General features: G+C 34.1%; 1 protein-coding gene across 3 annotated transcripts in view; it reads left to right on the plus strand.

Annotated features, from left to right (window-relative positions):
- Nucleotides 1-26,167, plus strand: part of GlcAT-S (Glucuronyltransferase S) — a 61,195-nt gene extending 35,028 nt beyond the window's left edge. For 2 of the 3 annotated variants that reach the window (XM_036356786.2, XM_070106665.1), the window contains exons 3-5: nucleotides 25,310-25,572; nucleotides 25,624-25,975; nucleotides 26,037-26,167. In XM_036356786.2, coding sequence (XP_036212679.1) covers nucleotides 25,310-25,572; nucleotides 25,624-25,975; nucleotides 26,037-26,098 — 677 coding nt within the window. In that variant the 3' untranslated portion in view covers nucleotides 26,099-26,167. The remainder of the gene's footprint in view (nucleotides 1-25,309; nucleotides 25,573-25,623; nucleotides 25,976-26,036) is intronic. The other variant, XM_036356787.2, reaches the window with a different exon arrangement.
- The last annotated feature ends 779 nt before the right edge of the window (nucleotides 26,168-26,946 follow it).

Raw genomic sequence — 26,946 nt, forward strand, 5'->3', positions numbered from 1 at the left:
AGTGGCAAGTCGATATTTCTCTGGTATGATTAGAGGGTGGCGTTCGTTATACGTGAGGCTTGAATTGGCAAGCCGACCATTCGCACGAAGCAGACCTTTCGTGTCTAGGAATGGGTTAAGAACTAAGAGTGAACTCCTTTTGTCAATGGGGTTTGATTCTCTTTATAGTGTTATATCGCGGCTGAAGTAACGCATTTGAGTGGATGCGATTAGAGCGACCTTTGCCTTTTGCAACTCTAGGTGCGTCAATGTATCGCATTGGGGATATTCTGAGGGAACTCCCTTAACTTTGATTTTAAGTCGCTCTATGAACTTTAACATATATGCGATTACTCAGAGGGCTCGGGAGAACGTTGAAAATCGTTCAAGGATATCAGTATCCTCCACTGCTGTGTGAAAGAAGTCGATTTTTCGACTTTCTCGGCAATTATATTGTGGCCAAGAATCGGGAGATTCTGTTAACCATCGGGGGCCATTCCAACACAGGGTGGCGGTGACAATGTGTAGGGGTTTGCACCCTCTTGTACCTAGATTAGCAGGATTGTCAGCACTGGCTACATGTCGCCAAGTGGCTGATCCTACTAGGTCAAGTATTTGAAACGGTCGGTTGAAAATATATGTCTTCCATGCATGTGGTGGTTTTTCTAACCAGGCTAGTACAATTTCGGAATCGGACCATAGATATAATTTATATTGTGTCATGTTTAAATGCGTTTATACGATGGACACGACTTTGGCTAGTAGAAGTACTCCACGTAGTTCAAGTCGTGGTAGACTTATTGTTTTTAAAGAAGCCACTTGCTTTTGCTACTAGTAAGTGGCTTGTGGTCGCAGTGTCGCTTTGTGTGCGAACATATATAGTTGCGCAATATGCCTTTTCAGAAGCGTCACAGACGCCGTGTAGTTCGACTTTGTGCTCTGGGGCATAATTTACCCATCGTGGGATTTGTATCTGTGAGATATCATTTAATAATAATAATAACCCAACGATTACCCTCCTCCAGCCCAACCGACGCGAGGGGCGCAATCCGCATACGTGCGGAATTAGCCGAGTCAGAAGAGGCAAGAGAGTTTTTTAAGTGTTGAGATCTAAAACTGCTCAGCTACAGAAACAAAAATTTCAACAGCTAAGATCTAAAGTTACGATATAATAAATTGTTACATTTTTATTTATTAAGAGAAAACAATAGTCTTTTTATACTCTCGCAACCTGTTGCTACAGAGTATAATAGTTTTGTTCACCTAACGGTTGTTTGTATCACCTAAAATTAATCGAGTTAGATATAGGGTTATATATATATAAATGATCAGGATGAAGAGACGAGTTGAAATCCGGGTGACTGTCTGTCCGTCCGTCCGTCCGTGCAAGCTCTAACTTGAGTAAAAATTGAGATATCTTTATGAAACTTGGTAGACATGTTTCATGGTACCGTGAGACGGTTGGTATTGCAGATGGGCGTAATCGGACCACTGCCGCGCCCACAAAACGCCATTAATCAAAAACAAATAACTTGCCATAACTAAGCTCCGCAATAAGATACAAGACTGTTATTTGGTACACAGGATCACATTAGGGAGGGGCATCTGCAGTTAAAATTTTTTTTTAAAAAGTGGGCGTGGTCCCGCCTCTAATAGGTTTAATGTGCATATCTCCTAAACCGCTAATGCTATAATAACAAAATTCACTGGAAGCAAATGTTTTTAGCACTTCTATTGACGGTGTGAAAATAGTTGAAATCGGGTGGCAACTCCGCCCACTCCCCATATAACGGTACTGTTAAAAACTACTAAAAGCGCGATAAATCAAGCACTAAACACGCCAGAGACATTAAATTTTATCTCTGAGATGGTATAAGATGACTTTATAGGAACCGCGTTCAAAATTAGACAGTGGGCGTGGCACAGCCCACTTTTAGGTGAAAACCCATATCTTGAGATCTGCTTAACCGATTTCAACCAAATTCGGTGCGTAACGTTCTTTTCATGTTTCTATGTCATAGTGCGGGCGAAATCGGACTACAACCACGCCTATTTTCCATATGACACCATTTTAAATACCACTTGATTCTTTCAGTTTCCACTATGCATATCAAGCAACAATGATTATATCGGGGTAAAACTTTGCGTGAATAATACGTTTAAAGTATGCCACCTTGTGACCAAAAATTGTCTAAATCGAACCAAAACTGTTCAAGCCCCTAAGTACTAAATATGTGGACCCCAGTGCCTATAGTTGACCTTCTACCGAAAATATCAGTCAATCCACAAAGAAATCTCAAACGAGTATACCATTTGACTTTGCGAGAGTATAAAATGTTCGGTTACATCCGAACTTAGCCCTTCCTTACTTGTTAATTTTGAAAAGTGAGTCAGATAAGTCAAATGTGCTGGAATGAGAATTAAAATCATGACATATACGGCGATATGATCATAATGGCTCGTTTAGTTCAAAATTTGATCTACAGGATTTTAGCAGTAAAGGTCTCGAAAGGCGAACCGGGATATTAAATTTAATTTCAGACAGGAGAAAAGAACTGCAAACAGTTCCATTCAAAAGTTTCACTAAGAATGTTATGCCAAGCATTTCCCTACGACTAGAAATTGTAGGTAAATTAATAAGTTTTAAACGACTAGTGTATGGAGGTAGACTTACCCTAGCATCCCATGGGAAATGCGCTAAGGCGAAAAGTAAAAATTGTGTTTGAACCGACTCTAACTTTTCAGAATGGATTTGGTAGCTAGGGTTCCATACCACAGAGCCATATTCCAATATAGGTCTAAACAAAGTTGTATAAAGTGTTTTAGTAATATAAGGATCTCTAAATTCTTTAGACCAACGTTTAACAAAACGGAGGACAACTTTTGCTTTCAAGACCATGGTATCAATATGAAGACTGAAATTAAGCTTAGGGTCCATATTAACTCCCAAATCAACATAGTTTAAAACTTGCTCTAGAATATGGTGTTTTATTACATAAGAAGAGGGGTGCACAGATCTACGGGAAAAGCACATCGTCTTACATTTATTGAGATTCAATGGCAAATCATTTCTTTCACACCATGCAACCAAATTGTTTAAGTCTGTTTGCAACAGACACCTTTCCTCAGTTGAAGTGTATGATTTAAAAAGCTTTACATCGTCAGCGTATAATAAAATCTTTGAGAATTCTATTACTGAAGAGATATCGTTAATAAACAACAAGAACAGAATCGGGCCAAGATGACTACCTTGCGGAACACCAGAAGAAACATTAATTGTATCTGAAGGTGTATCCTCAAATATCACTCGTTGTGTTCTATTATAAAGATAGGAAGATACCCATTGAAGGAATCTTGGCTGAAAGCCCAGCAGATCAAGTTTATGTATGAGAATCGAGATATTTACTTTATCGAAAGCTTTGCTAAAGTCTGTGTATATAACATCCGTATGCTTATGTTCCCTAAAACCCAATGATACATGGTTTACAAATTCAAGTAAGTTTGTTATAGTCGAGTTCCCTTTACGAAATCCATGCTGAGATGAGGAAATTAACGGAGAAATCGAAAAGGTTATATGGTCAGTGATGATAGCTTCAAAAAGTTTAGGTATAACTGATAGTTTTGCGATACCTCTATAGTTTTCAATGTTGGATCTAAATCCACTTTTATGCAAAGGGATTATAAATGACTGTTTCCATATTGAAGGAAATATACCGTGTTTAAGAGAGGAATTAAATATCCTTGTCAAAGGCAAGTAAATATATTTGGCACTATTTTTTAGGAAGCATGAGGGTATCATGGCTGGGCCATAACTTAAAGATGGTTTTAACTTATTTAAATTAAAAAGGACGTCTTCTTCAGAAATAATTGGAGCGTTAATTAAAGTATTCGAACACAGCACTTGCTGATAAGAAAAAGTTTTGGAAGAATTATTACAGTAGTTTGACTTGAAAAATTCTGCAAACATATTGGATATAATATCATTGTCACTTGAAATGATAGATTTGTATTTCATTGCGGACGGAAATTTGGATATCCTGCGTTTGGAGTTGACGAAATCATAAAACGATTTTGGATTACTTACAATATTTTTTTTTACTTTATTTAAGTAATTATTATAACATTTTTTGTTTAGGTCAAAATATTGTCGACGCAATAGAGAATATTTAGAATAGTCGACAAGTGAACCGGTTTTTTTAAAATGTTTAAAGGCTCGAGTTTTTCTGTTTTTCAATTTATATAACTCTTTCGAAAACCACGGACTTATACTTTTGCTTTTATTAACAATTACTATTGGAACATACTTTTCAAATAATTTCATAATAATGTTATTAAAATGAGAGACACTCAATTCAATGTCACCATTATAATTAGGCCATGTTATTGTAGAGAGTTCTGTATTTAATTTTTTTAAATTAGCTTTTGCAAAGTTAAACCGAGTACAGAAGCACGAAGTTTGATGATTATTATCCCGTACAATGCCTGAGATTTCGACAGATATTTCCAAAGCAGGATGATATGAGTCCTCTGGTAGAACAAGAGGATTACTCTGAATAACGGAACACTTTGCAGAGGTATCAACGTATACTAAATCTAAGCATTTACCAAATTTATTCGGAATCAAATTAATTTGGTTCAGACCCAACTCGGACATTTTTTCGAAAAATTCATTAAAACATGACCGATTGCAAATCGGCACGATATAGTCATCGAAAGGTTTCCACGAAGCACACGGTAAATTGAAATCACCTAATACAATTATTGAATCTGCATTATTTGCCATCGAGGTAGCACTATTTATTAAAGAAGCATGCTGCATGTATACAGATAAGTCCGAATGGGGTGGTATATAAGATAGGGTTAAATAAATAAAGCAACTATTAACGTATACTCTAATACATTTAAATTCAAATGAGTCGGTCCCTGGAACAAGAATATTTTCAGATGGGATAGAGGAATGCACGGCAAATAGAACACCTCCACCGATTCTGTTCAGTCGATCACATCTAAAAATTTGAAATTCGCTGTTTAAAATCTCATGACCAAAAATGTGAGGTTTTAACCAAGTTTCTGTAAATCCAATTATATGGAAATTAAAATTGGAACTGTTCAAATACAAGTCGGTTAATTTTGTATTAAGACTTCTAACATTTTGATAATAAATGCTTAGCGAAATTCTACCAATCAGTTTTTTATATCGGTGGTTGCTTTTGGTAATTTAACAATGTTTTCCTCAGTTTGACATCGATTTTTAAACGTGACGAAATGTAAGATTTAATGTCCTCCACCAAGGTATCTTTGGCAAGTCTCGAAATAAATATAGACTTTTTAGGTGGAATAACTATCAAATTATTAACTGATGCTACTAAGTTAATAGGAGGAGCCTCTGGAATTGTGAGACACTTATTACTATTAGATAGAGCTTTTGGGGAATTGAGCTCTTTGGAAGTTGACGGCTTATCACCTTGAGGGCAAGGAGAAGAGAGATTTATTAGGTCATTGGGATACGTTCTTTTCTGTACAGAAGAACTAAGTGTTACTTCATCGGAAGGACGTTTACGCTTAGGAGCAGGTTTAGAGGATTCGTGAGAATCATTCAGGCACTTAAAAGATTTGAACAATTTTTCATAGTGCCTAAATTTTTCAGTGAGGGTTACAAGATCACGACCGATTTCGTTAAAGCCATTGCGTGTCTCCCTATAAACTTTAAATAGATCGATTTCAATAGATCTACAATTTAAACAGGACCAACGCAATCGCTTACAGTCGAAAATAGAATCTAAGATTCTACCTGTCAGTCCAGCACATTTAATATGGGCAAGCCCATCACAAAGCCAGCATGAAACGTAGCGATCTGACTCGCCTTTAATGTTACAATTGGGGAAGTTACAAGACATAATAAACCACAAGAATGAAGATCAAATAAAAGAGTAGGTAGAACAAAATTTAATAGATAAATAATAAATTAGTGTATTAATAAAATATTAATAATAATAAACTCAATTAAAAACAATTTTATTTTATTTATTTATTTTTTTTTGTATCAAAGTTTAAAACCAAGACAATTTGAAAAAGCAATATAGCGAGCAGTTTTAGAAGCACTGTAACAAATAAAAAGCTAAACGCAACACTGCTGTGAATAAAGAAGTAAATAAGATAAACAAAGTGAGAAAATAGAATAAAATAAAACAAAATAAAACAAAAGGCTGACTCGGCACCAAAAATTGGAAAGTTTAAACTTTTTAATACTTTTTAATACCGCACAAAACAGAACATATAATACTTATCATGAAACTGAGAGTTTAATCACTAAAAATTTGTATTAACACGGTAATAAAAATCAATTAAACTTCAAGAATTTTTAAAAATAAAAACACAAATGTACACAGCTAAAAAATTACAGCTTAAGAGCTTGAAGTGTTGCCTTAACTAGATTGCTCGCAAACTGGGACCACTTTTCTAAACGAAGTGGTTTTACTTGTTCGTCCCAGTCGGTTCCATCTACCCATAACTCTTGTATTAGGATTTTGGCTTGAATTATAACTGGCGAAAGCCACACTGCGGGGTCGAAAAGCTTTGCCACAGAGGATAGAATTTGTCGCTTCGTTATGGCGGATAATGTAGATATTGACTCTGTAGTGTATAAAAACTGGTCAGATATCGCACACCATTTGATCCCCAGAGTTTTTGTTGTACTTTCCTTTTCGAATTTAGGAAAATTAGTATCTAACAAATTTTCATTGGGTATATTTTTTAAAATATTAGGGTGGTTCGCCGTTATCTTTTTTAATGGAAACCCTGCGGTTTTGAGGGCTCGTACCACTTGTGATAGGGACTCGTATGCTTGTGGAAGACTGACTTCCAGACAAGATATCGTCTACATACGTTTGTGGTTTTAACTCCTTGGTTGCCAGAGGAAATTCTGATTTGGTGTTTTCTGCCAATCCGTGCAGTGTTCGAATGGCTAGATATGGAGCACAATTGACGCCAAAGGTAACTTAACTTAACTTAATTTATAGTCGCGTGGGGACTATTGGGGGATTTTCGAAAAATAATTTGCTGAAAATCCTGATCGTCTTTACGTACGACTATTTGTCTATACATTTTTTCGACATTTTCGTTAAATACATATTTGAATATACGCCAATTTAAAATAAGTAGCATTAACTCTGGTTGAAGCGTGGGTTTCGTAAAAGGATATCATTTAGGGAATTCCCCGAGCTAGTGCATCTTGATGCATTAAAGACAACTCTTACTTTAGTTGTTTTTTTGTCTGGCTTAACTACTGCATGATGTGGCAAGTAAAATGAGTAGTATTTGCCATTGGGGATTTTTTCGCATGGGCTTACTTCCTCCATGTAGTCTAACTGGAGGTATTCTTCCAACACACCATCATATACTGGTTTGAGTTCGTCTTTTTTAAGTAGGTTTTTTTCCATACTTTGAAACTGCTGTATTGCAGAGGTGCGAGAGTGACCTAAGGCGATTGTGTTGGGAAATTATTGTTGTAGTGGTAGTCGTACGGCATACCGACCATTATCTGATCTAGTAGTTGTGGCTTTGTAAAAGTCGTCACAATACTGATCTTCTAGGGTTGTAATTGGAATTGGGGGAAGTTCTTCTAACTCCCAAAAATTTTTTAATTGTGAATTGAGGTATTCATTTGAGACTTCCTCAACTTGAGTTGTCATAGTGGTAACTGGTTCCGTAACTTGTTCAATTAGGATCCAACCGAAAATAGTATTTTGTGCCAATAGTGTGTTTGAAATTTTCTCAACACCCTCGAGTATTATCTGAGGTAAGAGATCGCTGCCTAAAAGAATGTCTTTTTGAGCGGGGGTGTGAAACCTTTTTCCAATGTTTGCTATTTATATGATAGCTTGGAAGCATATTTGTTAGCTGCTTTAAGACGATAGCTTCTGTTTTAATTTTCCTATCCGCTTGGGGGGTAATTTCAAAGTTGGCTTGTTTTGTTGGCAGTTGTAGCCTATTTTGTGCCCTAGACGCTATGAAAGATCGTTGTGATCCCTGGTCTATTAAGGCCCTAAGTTTAAACAGTTCTCCTCGGTGTTCGATGGAGACGACCGCTGTGGGTAGTAGTACCCTACTTTGGTTTTCGCTGTGTAGCGTTTGAGTCTTTAATGCCTTTGAGAAGCATGGTGCTTCTTGGCAATTTTCGGGATTTGTTGTTGAAACTAAACCCGTGGCTCTTTTCATATTTTCGCTGATTGTGGGTGAGCTGGATTAATTGTTATTATGAAGCATAGAATGATGTCGTTCATGACAATAAACGCAATTAAATTTGCTTTCGCACTCTTTAAGTGTATGCGCATGTGACAAGCAGTTTGTGCTCCGTCCTGTACATAGTTCGCATGACGTTTGTTTGTACTGTTCGGATGTGAACGTTTGATTTTTGAAGAAGCTTCTATTTAAATTGCTGTTGCTACTGGCTTGGACGATTTCGTATTGGGTTATTAAAAAGTCTTACATTTGTTGCCACGTTGGGCATTTTTTTTCGAGATGAGAGCGATTGCTCCCACAAAAGTAACGATTTTTCTGGTAAAGCGGCGGTGCATATATTTACCAGTATTGGGTCCCAGCTGTCTGTGGGAATATTTTGTGTCGATAGATCCGACAAGCAATTAGAAACAGTGGATTGCAGTTTTATAAACTCTTCACTTGTTTTCTTATGAATCTTAGGCAAGTTCATTAGTATCGTTACTTGATTATCGACCAATATTCTCTAATTTTCATATCTAGATTTAAGAGCTTCCCAAGCCAAATTGAATTTATCGTCATTTAGTGCGACGGCTGTAAACATGCCCCGGAAGGACGGCCATTGTTCATAACCACCATGAAAGATTTCTGTATCACATGTGGGCACCTTGAGTTGGATGCCTGAACTTGCCTCTTGACTTTGTACTTGTGGCAGCTCTACTCGCTGATGTGGAGTAGGTGCAATTGCTTTTATTAGCTTTAGTTGATCGGAAATCATTGCTTTAGTTTCTTCGAACTGGTCTAAGCAGTTCTCATATTTGGCGTAAGCCGAAGACTTAAAATTTTCTGGTAAATATGAGTCGTCAGATTCTACTATGGCGTCATATGAAGCTTGGAGACGTATCCAAAAATTGTAGAGATTTTCCTTTTTGATTTCTAATGCCGATTCAGAATTATCTTGAAATTATTAACTTCGGGGAAGATGAAAATCGAGTGCAGTATATTATTAAACTGTCACTCTCAGCAATGAATTTACTTTATGTAATGTCTTTCCCCCTTTTTTTGTTTTGTAGCACCTTGCTTTGAGCGTGTAGCTTCTGCAGGTGTACATGGACTTTTTTCGTTCGAAATCATTTTTGGTACTTTTGATAGTTGTATAGATTTACAATCTTTAGAATCTGCGTTCATTTAAATAAGTTCAATTAATGAAATGATTTCTCTCAGTGTAAACTGATTAAATTTAAGCGAAATTCGTAATTGTAACGCGTATTCTCTTTTATATAAATAAGAGAATTCGTAAATCGGTTTATTATTTATATACTCTCGCAACCTGTTGCTACAGAGTGTAATAGTTTTGTTCACCTAACGGTTGTTTGTATCACCTAAAACTAATCGAGTTAGATATAGGGTTATATATATATAAATGATCAGGATGAAGAGACGAGTTGAAATCCGGGCGACTGTCTGTCCGTCCGTCCGTCTGTCCGTCCGTGCAAGCTCTAACTTGAGTAAAAATTGAGATATCTTTATGAAACTTGGTAGACATGTTTCATGGTACCGTGAGACGGTTGGTATTGCAGATGGGCGTAATCGGACCACTGCCACGCCCACAAAACGCCATTAATCAAAAACAAATAACTTGCCATAACTAAGCTCCGCAATAAGATACAAGACTGTTATTTGGTACACGGGATCACATTAGGGAGGGGCATCTTCACTTAAAACTTTTTTTTTAAAAAGTGGGCGTGGTCCCGCCTTTAATAGGTTTAATGTGCATATCTCCTAAACCGCTAATGCTATAATAACAAACTTCACTAGAAGCAAATGTTTTTAGCACTTCTATTGACGGTGTGAAAATAGTTGAAATCTGTGGCAACTCCGCCCACTCCCCATATAACGGTACTGTTAAAAACTACTAAAAGCGCGATAAATCAAGTACTAAACACGCCAGAGACATTAAATTTTATCTCTGAGATGGTATAAATTGGCTTTATAGGAACCGCGTTCAAAATTAGTCAGTGGGCGTGGCACAGCCCACTTTTAGGTGAAAACCCATATCTTGAGATCTGCTCAACCGATTTCAACCAAATTCGGTGCATAACGTTTTTTTCATGTTTCTATGTCATAGTGCGAAAATCGGACTACAACCACGCTTACTTCCCATGTAACACCATTTTCAATTCCATCTGATTCTTTCACTTTCCACTATGCAAATCAGGTAACAATGATTATATCGGGGTAAAACTTTGCGTGAATAATGCAATTAAAGTATGCCACCTTGCGGCCAAAAATTGTCTAAATCGAACCAAACCTGTTCAAACCCCTAGGTACTAAATATGTGGACCCCAGTGCCTATAGTTGACCTTCTACCGAAAATATCAGTCAATCCACAAAGAAATCTCAAACGAGTATACCATTTGACTTTGCGAGAGTATAAAATGTTCGGTTACATCCGAACTTAGCCCTTCCTTACTTGTTGTTTTTGAAATCGGGTTCAATAAGATAGCGTGTTTCGTTGTTACAGTATTTATTTATTATTTTTCTCGATTGTATTGTTTATTTTTATAATTATTAGAAAATTGCAATATTTAATTTGTTATTTTTTTTTGTGTTCGTATGCGTTATAGGGTATACCTATAAGCGAATTATTATGTGTAAATGAGAGCTCGTATAAGATCAATGCACTTTAAACATATGTATGCAATCCAATTTTTTTTTTTTGTTGCCAAGAAACATGGGGTATTGCCGAATATGTGCCAATTTGGACTTTGAATATATAAGATTATTTATTTATTTATTTATTTATTTATCCCAGGATACAAAGTACATATTACATATAAAGTATGCACCTATAGAGTTGTTACAAAACACCTGTACATAGGCCTGGTAATATTAGTTTATTATAATTACGTACTAATGTATTAATAACAAATGTCATTTATAATAGAAAAACAAAAGAAAACATAGTATTTTTAAATATCAGTGTCTACAATCCACTCAGTTATTTTCTTTTTGCTTGCTTTATTTTTAATATTTAACAACTTTAGACTCAGCGGTAACATATTGTAGTATTTAATTGCTATATATTTCGAGTCTTTGTAAGATATATTTTTATTAATCTTTGGTAACTGTAACTGTTTAGCTCTAGCCTTACCTTTATATTCATTAAATACCTCTCTACAATCAGAATAATGATAACATAGTGACTCAGAAATAAACTTCTTTTTAATACCCAGTACGGGTGTTCTCTCGTTTTTATCACATAAATGATTAATTAATTTATCTTGTATTTTTATTAACAATTTTGTAACATTCTTATAACTACCTCCCCAGGCAATTATTCCATAGTTGACTATACTATCGAATAATGCGTAATAAATTGTTTTTAGTGCTTTCTTGTTCATAATATTTTTAAACTTTGAGAATATAAATAGAAAATATCTAGTTTTTTTTATGACTTCTTTGATATGAATATCCCATCTCATGTGACTATCAAAATATATACCTAAGTATTTACTATTATCAGTTCTTTTAATGGTCTTATCATAAATTTTTAACTCAAAACTTTCTGGAATACTGTCTTTATATGAACCGAAAGTTATATAGTTAGTTTTTCCAACATTTAGAGTTAAGTAATTATTACACATCCAATTCCCTATTAAACTTAACTGCACATTCATTTGTGATTCAGCTTCCGCCCAAGATTTACCTATACATTTAACTATTGTATCGTCTGCATAAGCTGCCAAACAGTTTTCAGGTAGTTCCTTAAAGATATCATTTATATATAGAAGAAAAAGCAGTGGTCCCAAGATTGTACCTTGCGGCACCCCTATTTGCACTTTACATGATTTGCTTTTTACCCCGTTAACTTTAACAACTTGATATCTGTTTTTAAGGTAGTCACGAATTAAATCAACAGCGATTCCTCTGATTCCATATCTATATAATTTATCCAGCAATAAAGCGTGATCTACTGTATCAAAAGCTTTTGCTAAATCCAGGAAAGCTATCACTGTTGAATTATTTTTATCAATATTAGTGTATATAAAACTGGTAATTGCTACAATTGCATCCTTAGTGCCTTTATTTTTTAAGAAGCCATATTGGTTTTTCGCAATAATTTTTGAGTCTGTTATGAAGTTATAAATTCGTTTATGTATAATTTTTTCAAAAACTTTTGCTATATTAGAAAGTAAGGATATTGGACGATAGTTATTAGTTTTATATTTGTCTCCTGATTTATGGATTGGTAGGATTTCTGCACATTTTAATCCATGCGGCCATATTCCTATAGTCATACAGTTATTAAAGATAAATTCCAATGGTTTACTAATAAATTTACTTATTATTTTTAAGACTTTAGTGTTGATTCCATCAACTCCCCCAGCTTTGTCTTTTAGGTTTCTAATTACTATTTCAATTTCTTGTTCATCAGTTGGCTTAAAGAAAATTGACTTAGCATTATTTTCTATATTATAAACCGTACTGTTATCTGTTTTTTTCATTTTATCAGCTAAATCTATACCCACATTACTAAAAAAATTTACAAAAGTATCAGCAATTTCCGCGGAGTTAGTGATCTTCACATCATGTTCGATTAAGTAGTCTATATCTTTAGATGCCTTTACATTTTTGCCTAATTTATGATTTACATAATTCCATAAGTCTTTACTACAATTAGATTTACTATTTATCAAATTACTCTCATAATTACACTTAGCAATTTTTATAACTTTGTCCAGTTTTTTACAGTAAGTATTGTATTTTGTTTTTAGTTCTATATTATCTTTATGTTTTTTCCATTTATTATATAACTTCTCTTTAGTACGACATGACTTCATAATGCCAATCGTAATCCAATTTTTACGCTGTTTAAATTTACGATTGTTGTGTTTTGGTTTTACATGAGCATTTTTTATCAAATTTTGTATTTTAGCTATGAGACTATTAGTAGCAATATTTGGATTCTGTATATTTAATATGTCTTCCCAAAGTACATTTTTACTATTTTTTTCCAGTATTTTATAACTGAGATAATTCTTAGGTTCTTTATAATTTAATAATTTATACGTATTTAATGACAAAAACAAAATATAATGATCAGAGATCATTTGTTTATACGTAATTGATTTTACGTTGGGCATATTTGTTTTAACGAACATATTATCTATACATGATCCATCCTCACTATAAGGCCTGGTAGTATTATTAAAAAACGGTACATAATTCATATCTAAAACGCTTGATAGTAGTAGATCTGAGTGATAGTCTACATCATTTAAATTTATATTGAAGTCTCCAACTAATATATGATTTTTAATCTTAGAATTAGTATCCATGTGTATTTTTAAATTGTTAATAAATTCATCCTTAGGGATGTCATGACATCTGTACATTCCAGTTACCTTTAAATTTAAATTATTGTTAATACTTATACATGTAGAGAGAAAATTGCAACGCCCGATAGTATCTACGGATGTGGAGTGTTTTAGAGCATTTGAGACATACATTATTACTCCATCTGCCTTATTTATACTGCTTTGATTATAATGTATGCTATAACCATTTATTGAATATAATTTATGTTCAATTAAATTCCACGTTTCACTACAAACTATAACATGTGGTTTACATATTAGACTTTTTAGCAAAAGTTCAAGTTTTTCAAAATTCGCATTGAGACTTCTGATGTTGATATGAAGTATGAGAATGTCACTGACAGCGAACTTCTTGTTTAAATATTCTAGATTATCTACAGAATCCTCAATAATACAATTCAAATCTTGATTACTATTATTCTTAATTTTTGGTGAGAAAATTATGTTATATGTTCTAAGTTGATGCTCTCTTTGGTTCAAGGACTTTACCAAAGTGAGTCGGAATCTGAGGCATTGTAGGATAGTCTGTTGATTTCACAATGTTGTTGTATTTGAATTTGAGGTATGCGCATGCGCTGATATCCGTTGCCGCATGATCAGTGGGGTTGTTTTTATTAAAATGTTTATTGTAATAAACACAGTTTATACATGATTTTATGGTACTGATGCATTCTCTAGTGTCATGCTTTCCAGCACAAATTAGACAAGCTGATTCATTGTTACATTTTTTGCGGCTATGATTGGTCCGGCCACATTGAAAGCACATACTCAAGTCAAAAACATCAAAGACACGACAGCTCTTATGGCCAACATAGGTAACTTTATTGGACATCGCACTGAGATAAATGTTAGAAGACACTTCAAGAATTAAGCTACGTTTGTTCTTACTATTAGTAAAGTCAGCTATAATTTTAAAGTCACCATCGAAATAGGCGCTGTTTCTATTACAAATGTCATCAATTAGTTCTTCCTTGCTCATGTCACTTTCTATATCAAAAATTTTGATTTTGGGAGCATTCATTTTCCCTGTACCACTTCAAAATCTTCACCTAGTTTTTCAGTCAGTAGGTCTTTGGTTCTTGAGACATCTTGCTTGCTTTTACACTTAACTATCACTGCGCCCGATTTTGTTGTCATTACATTTTTTATTTGAGCACTTGTGTTAGTAGAAATATTTTTTTTAACTAGTTGAGCATAGTTTTTATGAGTTTCTTTATTCTTGGTTTTAACTACAATCGCTGGAACTTTTTCAAACACTCTTTCTTTCTTATCCTCTTTTAAAATTTCCGCGTACGACTTACATTTGTTTACTTCTGCTTTATTTATTTCCAGTAATTCAGTTAATAATTTGTTTTTAGATTTCAATTCTTGATTTAAATCACGTAGCAGTTCAATTTCAACCTTGGCATTCAGGAGCTGTTCATCCTCATTCTTTCTCACTGTTTTATTGAGAAGATCTTGTGAGCTTGATGTATTTAACATTACACTGCTGCTCAAACATAACTTAAGATCTTCTTTTTCGTGCTGTTTTATATATGCTATTATTTTTCTTGAGTTTTCATCCAGCGTGGCGTGGTCTGATGAGGTTATGTTTACATCACCATGATCCGGACACACAATCAATCGCTTACCCACGTAAAAACCTTTTTTAAATCTGTTGAAGTCACCTTCGTGATAAACACATTCACATATAATGCAAATTACAATTTTTGGAAGTTTCATATTTGAATGACACTTAAAAGTTTCGTCACACTTATCACCAAGCTGCGCAGCTTCGTCCCTGTTCTTGCTTGCACTTTTGCATTTTGCTGCAGAAATTTTCACCGCACTTTGCTCTACGCCATCTCTTCCAATCACCCCTGCTTCGTTCTTTTTTGCTGCTTTCATTATTATTCTCCGCTTTTTTGTTTTTGTTTTTCTTGTGTGTGCACATCCATCTAGTTGAGTCTATTAATTGGGCTACGTATTGTTTTCAGACCACTTGCGCTGTTGTTGTTGGTGCTGTACTTATTTACGCAAGCACATTTTTTGTTAACTTGTTTTTTGTTTTTTATGCTATTTAAATTGTATATAAAGCAATATGTATAATATTGTTCACAATTTTTTGTTATTGTTATTTTTTTATTTATAAGTATATAGTGTTTGGAAAGCGCTTTTAGAAATTCTTTAACTTTGAGTGGTACCCTAGTAGGGTATAATATTATATTATTACGTACTTGTATAAGTACGTATGTAAGCGGGAGTTGAGTTAAGAAACAGCGCATAAACGTAATTAGAAACAAAGTATGTGCACTACGATTCGTAAATGTGATCTCGGTATATATAGCTTTCATAGGCAATAAAAATATGTATATATTCAGATATATTTATATAATATATATATGTATTATGCCAAACTGTTGTATTTGCGGTATTTATTTATTTTTTACCGAAAAAATTAAACCGTTTGGCTACCGTTTTTTTATACCCTGAACAGGGTATATTAAGTTTGCAACAAAGTTTGTAACACCCAGAAGGAAACGTCGGAGACCCTATAAAATATATACATAAATGATCAGCATGATGAGCTGAGTTGATTTAGCCATGTCCGTCTGTCTGTCTGTCCGTCTGTCTGTATATATACAAACTAGTCCCTCAGTTTTTATGCTATCGATCTCAAATTTTGCACCTGTTCTTTTCTAACAAAGAAGCTGCTCATTTGTCGGAACGGCCGATATCGGACCACTATAACATATAGCTGCCATACAAACTGAACAATCGGAATCAAGTGTTTGCATAGAAAACTCTTTCATTTGACGAGGTATCTTCATGAAATTTGGCGTGTATTATTATTTAAGGCATTAATCCAATCCCCGAAGAAATTGTATAGATCGGATGACTATAGCATATAGCTGCCATACAAACTGAACAATCGGAATCAAGTGCTTGTATGGGAAACTCTTTCATTCGACGAGCTATCTTCACGAAATTTTGCATGGATTATTATTTGAGGCAACAATGTAATCTCCGAAGAAATTATTTAGATCTGATGACTATAGCATATAGTTGCCATACAAACTGAACAATCGGAATGAAGTGCATGTATGGAAAACTCTTTCATTTAACGAGGTATCTTCACGAAATTTGGCATGTATTATTATTTAAAGCATTAATCTAATCTCCGAAGAAATTGTATAGATCGGATTACTATAGCATATAGCTACCATATTAACTGAACGATCGAAGTAAAGTGCTTGCATGAAAAATTTTTTTATTTGACGAGGTATCTTCACGAAATTAAGCACGAGTTATTGCTTAAGGCTACCAATTATTCTCCACAGAAATTGGTCAGATCAGATCACTATATCATATAGCTGCCATACAAATTGAACGTTCGGAATCAAGTTCTTGTAAAGGGCCTTTGTATTTGTGAAGGGTACTATAGCTTCGGCGCAACCGAAGTTAACGTTTTTTCTTGTTTTGTTTGTTATTCAAACCGGCTTGAGATTAAATGTAAACCGTAATAAATATACATATACCCTGCAGTAATGAAATACAAAACGGAATCGATACAACTCACTGAAATCCGTTAAGGGATTTTGGGCACTATAGCTTGTATATATGTGGACTTCCTCTAGATGGGCTTTTTGGTTGTATTAATTTCGCGCCCGTTTTCTGTGTTATATATACATATATATGGATTTTAATTCGCGCCCGTTTTGTTTTTGTATGAGTATTGCTCCGTTTAGTCACTGCACTGTGAATTCTGCACCAAAAACATATGTATATACAAGTATATATATATATAAATTTTTTTTGGTTGTTGTGGTCACTGCACTTTTAATCTTCTGCTTTTTTTTTTGCAGTACACTTGTTGTTGGGTTCTCGCCAGCACACAAGTATGGTTTTATGTTTTTTTTTATGTCTTCTACTTTTATTTTTTTTTATATATATCCTTTTTTTTTGTATTTGTTTGTCACTGATTTTTTTTTTGTTTTCCAACTTTATTTTTATTATAAATTTTTTTGTTTTTCACAATAGTGCCATTCTGAATGGCTTCAAAGACCAATGTTAACGCCACCACTTACTTGCCATTTTCACTCCACGTATATTCAAATGAAATTTGGATTATATGTTTTTTTCCTTTTTTTTAAATGTTCACAAAATTTATTTTAAATAATTACACAAAGATTATCTCAACGCACTCCCTGGTCGCATACCAGTGGAGAGGTAATAAAAATGTATGTAACAATTTGCGAGAGTATAAAAAATGGTTGATGAATGAAATGAGGAGACACGCGCGCCAAAAGAAAGTTCGGTGTTTGTTGCTCGAAAGTCGCTGAGAGAAGGGGCTGTCCGCTTCGAGGACAGATATTTTGTATGTTGAGCTGTGTTGAGATCCTACTGTGTGTGTGTGTGTATGCGGCTGCTTCCAGTAGTGTAACGCATTTGTATGTGTTGTGTGGTGTGTGGGTGTTCTGCTGTTTCCAGGTGTGGGGTGTGTGCCAGTGTTGTCTTGTGAGTGATGTGTTGTGCGGTGTAGTTGAGTTTTTCGGGGCGGGAAGCTTAACTCATTTAGCCAACACACATTATGAGATCGATTCGTCAATAACTTTTCGAGCTAGGATTCGCGCAAGTTGCAAAAAAGTCGTTTCGAGAAAAACTCATTTGAAAAAAAGTGCGCTTCATCGAGTTCAGCTTTTCCAAATGAAAACGTTAAATTACACTGGGAATCAGTAGTTTTGTTTTATGAAGTTTTGTATGAATTCAAATCTGTAGTCAGTTTTTCTTTAACAGCTCTAGTTTTCGAAATATGAATATATTACATTTTTAGACAAAAATACTGCAATTTTATAATTATAGAATATATTGCTCTTACTCAACACGAAAAACTTTCTTTTATGTGCTTTTCTTGCATAAGTAGAAACATCAGTCTTGTTTTGAATGCTTCAGCATATTTGCATGCCAACGACCTTGATATCATTCTACCATAGTGCGAATATCCTGATGAAAGCATTCTCCTTGTTCTCCACTTAAGGCGCCTAAATTTTCTACAAGTAGGAAGCGGTCTAAATGGCTTGACGCTCATGTTATATTCTAGTCTCAGGAAGTATAACATGAGCTGCTCAATGTGTTGAATGCAGTCTGGAGACTTTTTATTTCCTAAGAAATTTTGCACATCCCAAATAATTTCAATCCATTTATCTTCTTATTTGTCATACAATCAGTAAAATGTTGGTCCTTTATTTTCCCTGATTTGAGGACCGTCAAAAATACCAGAGCAAATTTTTTCTGTGCTCAATTATTCTGATATATTTTACTGATATATTTAAAATATTCCCAATCCTTGTTTAGAGCTATTAAAAACTTTTATCATATCATCCATTATATGAAGAGTGGATAATATAATGCGTTCTCTGGCTCCGGTACTAAATTCACTCTCAAATGCCAAACTTTTTTAGTTCAGCACATGAAGGCTTACTGTTTAGAGAATGCCGTTTAAATTTGGGAGCCATTATAAGGCTTTATACGGCATTCTATAAACATATAGTCACCACAAACAGCACAAATACTATTCGGATCCGTTAAAGAAGTTCTTCCTAATGTAATCATAGCGGTTTATTTGTGAAAATTAAGTAATTTTTGCCCTAAAAATTAATTCAAGTAAGTCGAGTAACGATATTTCAGAAAGTATCTGTATCACTAAAACTAGAGCTACTAGAAAAAAAAACTGAGAATAGATTTGAAATCAGCGACGTCAATTAGTAAGATATAGTTTAAATGATTCATAAAGCAAAAAAGTTTAATTTTGTTTACAACTGTTAAATGCTTAGGCCTTTTTAAATAAATATTTTTATGTAACATTTTCGGCTTCAATTCTCAGGCAACGATTTAAATGGAAGGGTTGAACAAAATTTCATACAGAAAATTTTACATTTATCCAGTGGGCAAAGCAAAAACATGTCGAATTCATAAAACTTATTGGCCGAACTTCAGGAAGAATCCATCAAATATAGTCTTCGTATTCCAACGAAGCAATTGACGTTTAATCAATTTTTTAAATAGCTATAGAAACTTTATTACTGATATACAAATATTTTAATCTCATGAATTTGCTTTTTAAGAACATTACTTTCTTTGAGGTATGCTAACATGCATAAACGCTTTGAATCGTTCTTTTTTAAAAAATAATTCAATAAACAATGTATTAATTTATTATTTAAAAACATACCTCGCTAAGTGAGCACTCGAACTAACGAATATTTCGATATAACTAACTAGGCAGATTAATTAATGTGTTCGTTATTTCAGAATACTGCTGTATTTCATTTTCACAAAAAAATTTCATACCGGTACACCTTGTAAAACTTGTAAATCTATTCAGGCGGTTGGGGAAATATTTTTGATTGTACCAATTAATAGGTAATGTTTAAATTAAAGTTGAAAAATAATCAGACTTAGCGTAAACGTTTCTAAATAAAGTATGAAATTGAACAAAAACCACGTCGTCCTACCTAGCGCGATTATTTTGAAAATTATGGTAAAGAAAAATAGATATCTTTCATGGCTTAGAAAATTAAGTTAAGTATTGGAAATACCGTATTTTGGTTGCGAAACTGAACTGAAATGAAATCGGTCCGCAAATTACCTCAGCCACCATATACTACAATACATACATATATTTCTAGTGGACTTTATTCCAAATTAGCAGTCAAATTGTTAGTTATCTTAATACAATTGTATGGAAACATGTTCTCTATCAGACTTTAGTTTAATGGTAAAAGCAAATACATACAGCTGAGACCATCTTCTGGCCCAAATAATATATAATTCGGTGTGATTGTGGTCTAGCGCCACACCCCTAATATAATGATTTTTGCCTCTCTAGTTGACTTCTTCTTTATATGCCCAATATATTATATTAACATCTCAGTTGCATAAGCCTACTAGATTATAATTACCAGTATACATGCTCTGACTCTTATAAAAGGATTTTACTTTTGGGTATTTGGCAGGATTGCTCAAATTTATGCAAGAGTTCGTAAAATTATAAATTAGTAGATTTAAGCTAAATTTTACGTTCGTCGGAAAATTACTAAATTCCTCTGCGTGATAAGTTATATTTTTGTATATGGTTTCCTAACCGGTGTAAACGATGGATGTAGACAATAAAGATGTAAATGAAAACAAAATCGAATCGACGATAAATTGCCAGAATTAACCAAACATCGAAATTCGTAGTTGCCATGTCAGAAGTGGGGTTGTCAAATAAATTCCCAAGGAGATAATTGTTTTAAAATGGCAAAGTTTAACGATATGAAGATTCCACAACTAAAAAAGGAGGATTAAAGTCCGAATTACAATCGCGGGTACGAGAGGCGATAGAAGCAGAAAATATTGATGTTGAATATAAATTTCAATTGGAATTAGAGGAAGAGACTCAATGCTCGCCAAATATTATGGACATGAATATGATTTGTGCTGCAATGTCGCAGATGTCAACGCAAATATCGACACAAAGGAGAGAGTAGTCGACATAGTTGAAAGAACGGGAGGTAGGTATATAGCAGAGATGTCAACACAAATGATTGCACAACAATCGCATTTGTACTCGCAGTTAGAAAAATATATTAATGCAGAAAGAACAGTCGAGAGTGTCAATGTTCTTACAGTCAGAAGAACAAGAAGCTTGTATACCAGTACAAGGGTCCTAACAGTTGGAAAAGCAGGATAAAATAAACGCTGAAATGGATGAGTATTTGCAAGAAAATCCAGAATTGCGAGGTGTAATGCATGAAGTGGAGTTGAACAAATGTGAGTGAAGAAATAGGCGCAAAAAGCCCAGTCACAAAGGCAAATTGGACAGAGCGGAGCAGTTTAAAATTGGTGTGTGCCTGCTTGCATCGAGTATGGAAAAGCGAAGATGGGCAAGGCTCCCGAGCACTTATGATTGTTTCGAAGGTTAGAATTCTTGAAGTTGATGTTTGCACTCACGCTTGCAAAATCAAACTAATATAAGAATATAAGAATTCAATACTTTGATACAGTCACAAGTCTCCAAAATATTTTTAATATTTACTTGTTTGAGTTGCTTACAAAATATAAAAACCGACAATCGATTAATATCTGTGATGACCTCTATAAGAGAAGTGTCAGGATATTCAAAATGGAAAACCAGAATTCTTATTAGTTTTTTGACCTGCTTACTATTACCTGAAAATTTGAGGCATTATCTTGGGATTAAAGGCTAGAGACTGTATCGTGAATAGTAACTTGTCACAAATTGAGACCTTACTTCAAAATGTCTCAAATAGTGACTACAGAGTGCTTACTGAATTGGGTTATAATAATTATCTAGTACTTACTACGAAAATTACTGTTAATATAAAAAAATTAATTAAAGTATCGGTAAATGTATAGTTTAGGTCCCCCAACTAAGGGGGCCTCATAAATGAAATTTTTTTTTATCGTCTTATTTTTACGCGATGATTACAAATCCGTGAGCGGAAAGTGAATTTGTTCATTAATTTATGTATACAAGTATACTTACAAATATATTTAAAATAATTTTAAAAAAATTGAATTGAAAAAATTAACTTTCCGCTCACGGATTTGTAATATTCGCGTCAAAATAACACGATTTAAAAAAAAAAAATTCATCTTTGAGGCCTCCTTAGTTGGATCCAAGTATCCAAAGTATCTTATCAAATATGCTGTGTTATTAACTTTTGACTTACAATGGCTTTCCGCTCTGGCGAACTAACGAAATTAATATAAATTGAACAAAAAAATTAAGCATCGTAGTTTGTAAGTTAATGTAAATGTTGTTATGAAAGGTACGTTGAATGAAATAAGCTGTGAGCTACTGTGCAGATTTATTCAGCAACTACATACGTATATACTATAATACTCGTAATTGTAGTTCATTTATCACGTTATATTGTGAGCTGTCCTTGATTTACACCTTAAATAAGCTCACACTTTACCCTTCCTTAAACTAGGGTTGTCCAAGCAAATAATATTTTGGTTTGGCTATATGGTTTACGTAAAAATACAAAATTTAGGAAAACTATAAATATACAACAAACAAGGGTAAAAAAGCGAGTGTAACGGTAATTTTAAAAATTGTTGTTTGGTTTTTTCTGCACAATTCGAATTTTATAGTATATTGCGATATTACACGCTCAACGAAGACTTAAGCTTGCATACTGTATAAAGAAGTTACGTGACCGAAATCGATTTCAGAATGAAACACGAAAAAACGTTAACTTCGGCTGCACCGTAGCTATAATACCCTTTACAGATGCACTTAAGATAGCATAGAGAAGTATAAAAATATCTTGATTTTTATCGGACAGTTTGTATTATAGCTATATGTTATAGTGGTCTGATCTTAACGATTGTCTTAGACAGCTATAGTGAGCCGAGCTGAATAATTTCTTCTCAGATTGCATAGTTATCTTAGACAATAATACATGCCAAATTTCGTGAAGATATCTCGTGAAATTAAACTGTTTACCATGCAAACGCTTGATTCCGATCGTTCACTTTGTCTAACAGCTATAGGCTATAGTGATCCGATCTAAACAATTTCTTCGCATATTGCATAATTTCCTTAGATAATAATCCATGCCAAATTCCGGTTCCGACAAATGAGGAACGTCTTAGTGAGAAAAGGAGTGTGCAAAATTTCAGGTCGAAATTTTAAAAATTGAGTTACATATATACAGACGGACACACCTAATATACCCTTTTCAGGGTATGAAAAGGTAACTAACAATTGTCAAGTTGTTACCCAATGTGTGGCCATTCAAAAAGTTTTTTGAATTCCATTATTCTTTCAAATATACCATTACATCTTTTTTCTGTGGTGGAGAACGTAAATTGGGCCAGCACCGAAAATCTCTATCTGCATAATTTATGCTGCTAATACAGCGTCTAACAATAAGGATGACATGATTTATACACCTCCAGGTGGCGATGTTCATTTACGGATTTGTGTTAGTGTTTTCAGTTTGCCATTTCATTATGTAATGTTTTACTTTGGTACAACACTTGGAAATTACTCCAGATTATAACGCAAAATTGCGGATTGTATGGCTGCTTCATCGGGCCTTATTTATTCGAAATGAGGCACGAAATGCCGTTACCAAACGATGTTCACCGACTTTTTCCCAGGAATTTGATGAAGTCGACCCGGACGATCTCTATTTCCAACAAGACGGGGCGCTGTCTCTTACGCCATTCAACCAGCAACCCTAGAGGAGCTCGTAGACAACATTCAGCGTGGCCGACATTTTGTTTAAATCATAAATGGCATAAAATTTCTGATTAACAAAAAAGAAAACAGTACCCAATTTGACCAAATTTCAGTGTATTGTTTTATTTTAACATCGCGTCGTTCTTGTTGGTGACCCCTAAAACAGAAGTATTGGCTTTATAAATTTATAAATTTTTATTTATGTAATCAGTAAATTAATTTTCACTTCACTCACCGTTAGCAGATAATAATTAAAAAGGAAAGAGAGTCGATTTCGGCGGGTGCTCACAGAACTGATCGCTAGCGAGTCGATGAAAAAAGGGAAGCGGGATCCTTCTTTTGGTCCCTTATATATCTGTTGATGTCTTCATGGTGGTGTGATGCCGGTGTTAAGTTGTATTTGTGTGCGTGTTGGTGCATGGTGTAGTGATGTGGAATGTATGGTATGTAGGTGTGGAATGTATGGTAAGTAGGTGTGGTGATGTGGATGTGAGTTGGTGTAGTGTGACAGTGTCTTACGGTGAGGGGGGATTGAGTGGTCATTTAGCCAATTTTTTTTCGATGCCACCGAATCAAAACTAAAACATGGATTGATTTATTCACACGAATATTTTTTGAATAAGATATTCATTGACATACACATAGCCAATAAAGTCTGCGTTCACCTGACACATTTTTTTAAGTGAAGTAAAAACACAATGTAAATAGGTGATTTACGTCAAATTTTTTACATGTATTTCTTCTTTATATTCTTAAGTTCAAAATGCAAAAACAAAAATTAATATTCCTATTTTCATTTTTGCGATAACGGGATTTCAGTGTAAGTACAAGTAAACATAGGCGCCATTAAATCTGCGTTCATTTAGCATGAATTGGAAATACCGTTACTTCTCATGAATTTTTCCTTCTTTTTGCGTAGATTCTATTGTGTTTTAATATAATAAGTCGTTTAAAGAGCTCTTGACGCGTTTTAATAATATTTAAAAAAATGGAAACCAAAGCAAAAGAAATTAGTCTGTCTGAAAGAAAAATTATCGTTAAGTTGTGAAAAGATGGCGAAAGTTTCAGAAAAATTGGGCAAACTATTGGAAGAGCGTATTCTTCTGTCCAGCGTGTCGTAAACAATTAAAAAAAACGGAATTTTAACGTCAAACCCGCGATCTGGACGTCCGAAAATATTATCAGCCCGGGAAGAACGGAAAATAATAACTATGGTGAAAGTTAACCCTCGAATTACGTCCACAAAGATTATTGAAAACGTAAATATAACCATTAAAAAAACAATTTGTGCCGAAACTGCTAGAAAAATTTTACGAAAAGCTGGATATCATGGTAGAGTCGCTCAAAAGAAACCATATATTTCACTGTGTCGGGTCAACGCAGACTTTATTATATATGTGTATGCGTTTTGTATCTGTTACTTTTTTCAAAGTAATACATTAGTATATATATTAATATATATTCAATGAATAGAAAGTTTTTTTTTCATTAGGGTTACCTTTTACGCACTTGGCAAGTCCAATGCCAGCATCTTACCGCAAGAAAAAACCAATGCCTCGTGGTGTAGCGAACCGTCGGGCAGCATTACAATGGTTACGACAGCGAAATATCACAAACGGAATTCTCTACTTTGGCGATGATGACAATACATATGATTTAAGGCTATTCTCTGAAATAAGAGATACACAACGAGTTTCTATGTTTCCTGTGGGACTAATTGAAGAGTACTCCGTAAGTGGACCAGTTGTACGGAAGGTGAGCTTTAAATATATTTTTTCTTTAATTATTAAAAACTATATTCGATAGGGAAAGGTAGTTGGATTTCTAGATTCTTGGGTAGCAGAAAGGCGTTGGCCAGTGGATATGGCAGGATTTGCAACGAATTTGGCATATATGGCTGAGTATCCAAATGCTAGTATGCCTTATAAACCGGGCTATGAAGAAGACCTTTTTCTACGCAGTATCCGGTTAAATTTAAATATAATTGAACCTAAAGCTAATAACTGCACAGAAATACTAGTTTGGCATACACAAACGAAGAATCGTGAGCGAACTACTCTACGTATTAACAACAAATATCTCGACGATCGGTCGAATCTTGGTATACTCATAAGATCATTGGATGCAATGGGGATCGCGAACTCTTCAGATAACGATGGTATATATACACAGCCATAGTTAATAATAATAGTTGTAATTTATAAATATATTTCTTACAGGACGAAGGGCTGTTATAAGTAAAAATGGAAAAGCTAAACCATTAAGCTATTTTTTAAGCTAAAACTACTAAAATTTTTTTTACCATATTAAAGAATAAAACCTATTATTTCTATCGAGGGCGGTAAACTTATTTTAACGATCTTTCAACATTCCCATCTGATTTATGTTACGATTTGCAATCTCTTGTGGTCTAAAAATTGGAAAAGTCCCTGGGTCAGCTTGTCATAGTTTTTAGTGATTTGTTACATTATTTTGATATATCTATCAATCAATCTTTTAAAAACGCTAAATAATATAGTCAGTGAATATTATTCCATGCGATCTCAAAATGCATACGTCATGACTTTACCAGTTAATCGTTGTATATTGCAACTTAATTTTACGTTCATTCAAAATCTATTTATGAACAGCCTCTGTACGTAATAAAACTTGCTGTCATTACTTCGATACACATATGGCCTGAAAAAAGGCAGAACTCGCATAACCCTCATAGATACAGTGATTCCTTAATACACAATATTCCTACTTCGTCTTTCAAATGCTCAATCTTGTATCAGTCAAAATGATATACCTCAAGAATCAATTACCCGGATTTTGTGAAATGTAACTACAAAAAATCTACAATCCAAAGAAGTTTCACTTTTGCATAGAAAGCTGTGAACTTTTTAGCTTGCGTGGTGATTTTTCGTGTAAAAGGGTTAATGAGATTAAATTTTCAATAAACTTTTAAAAATATTTAATATATTGCCATAATGCATTTTAAGTTTGTTATATTACCATGTAACCAGGTCTCATAAAAATTCTTTTATGAAAATTTTTTTGCTTGTCATATTTCCGTAAAAACAAGATCTTAACTTATTCTAAAAGTTTTATCAATTGCTAATTTTTATCGTAATACCACCAAATTGG

This window comes from Bactrocera oleae, chromosome 3 (genome assembly GCF_042242935.1).
Source record: "Bactrocera oleae isolate idBacOlea1 chromosome 3, idBacOlea1, whole genome shotgun sequence".
In the NCBI taxonomy this organism is placed as follows: domain Eukaryota; kingdom Metazoa; phylum Arthropoda; class Insecta; order Diptera; family Tephritidae; genus Bactrocera; species Bactrocera oleae.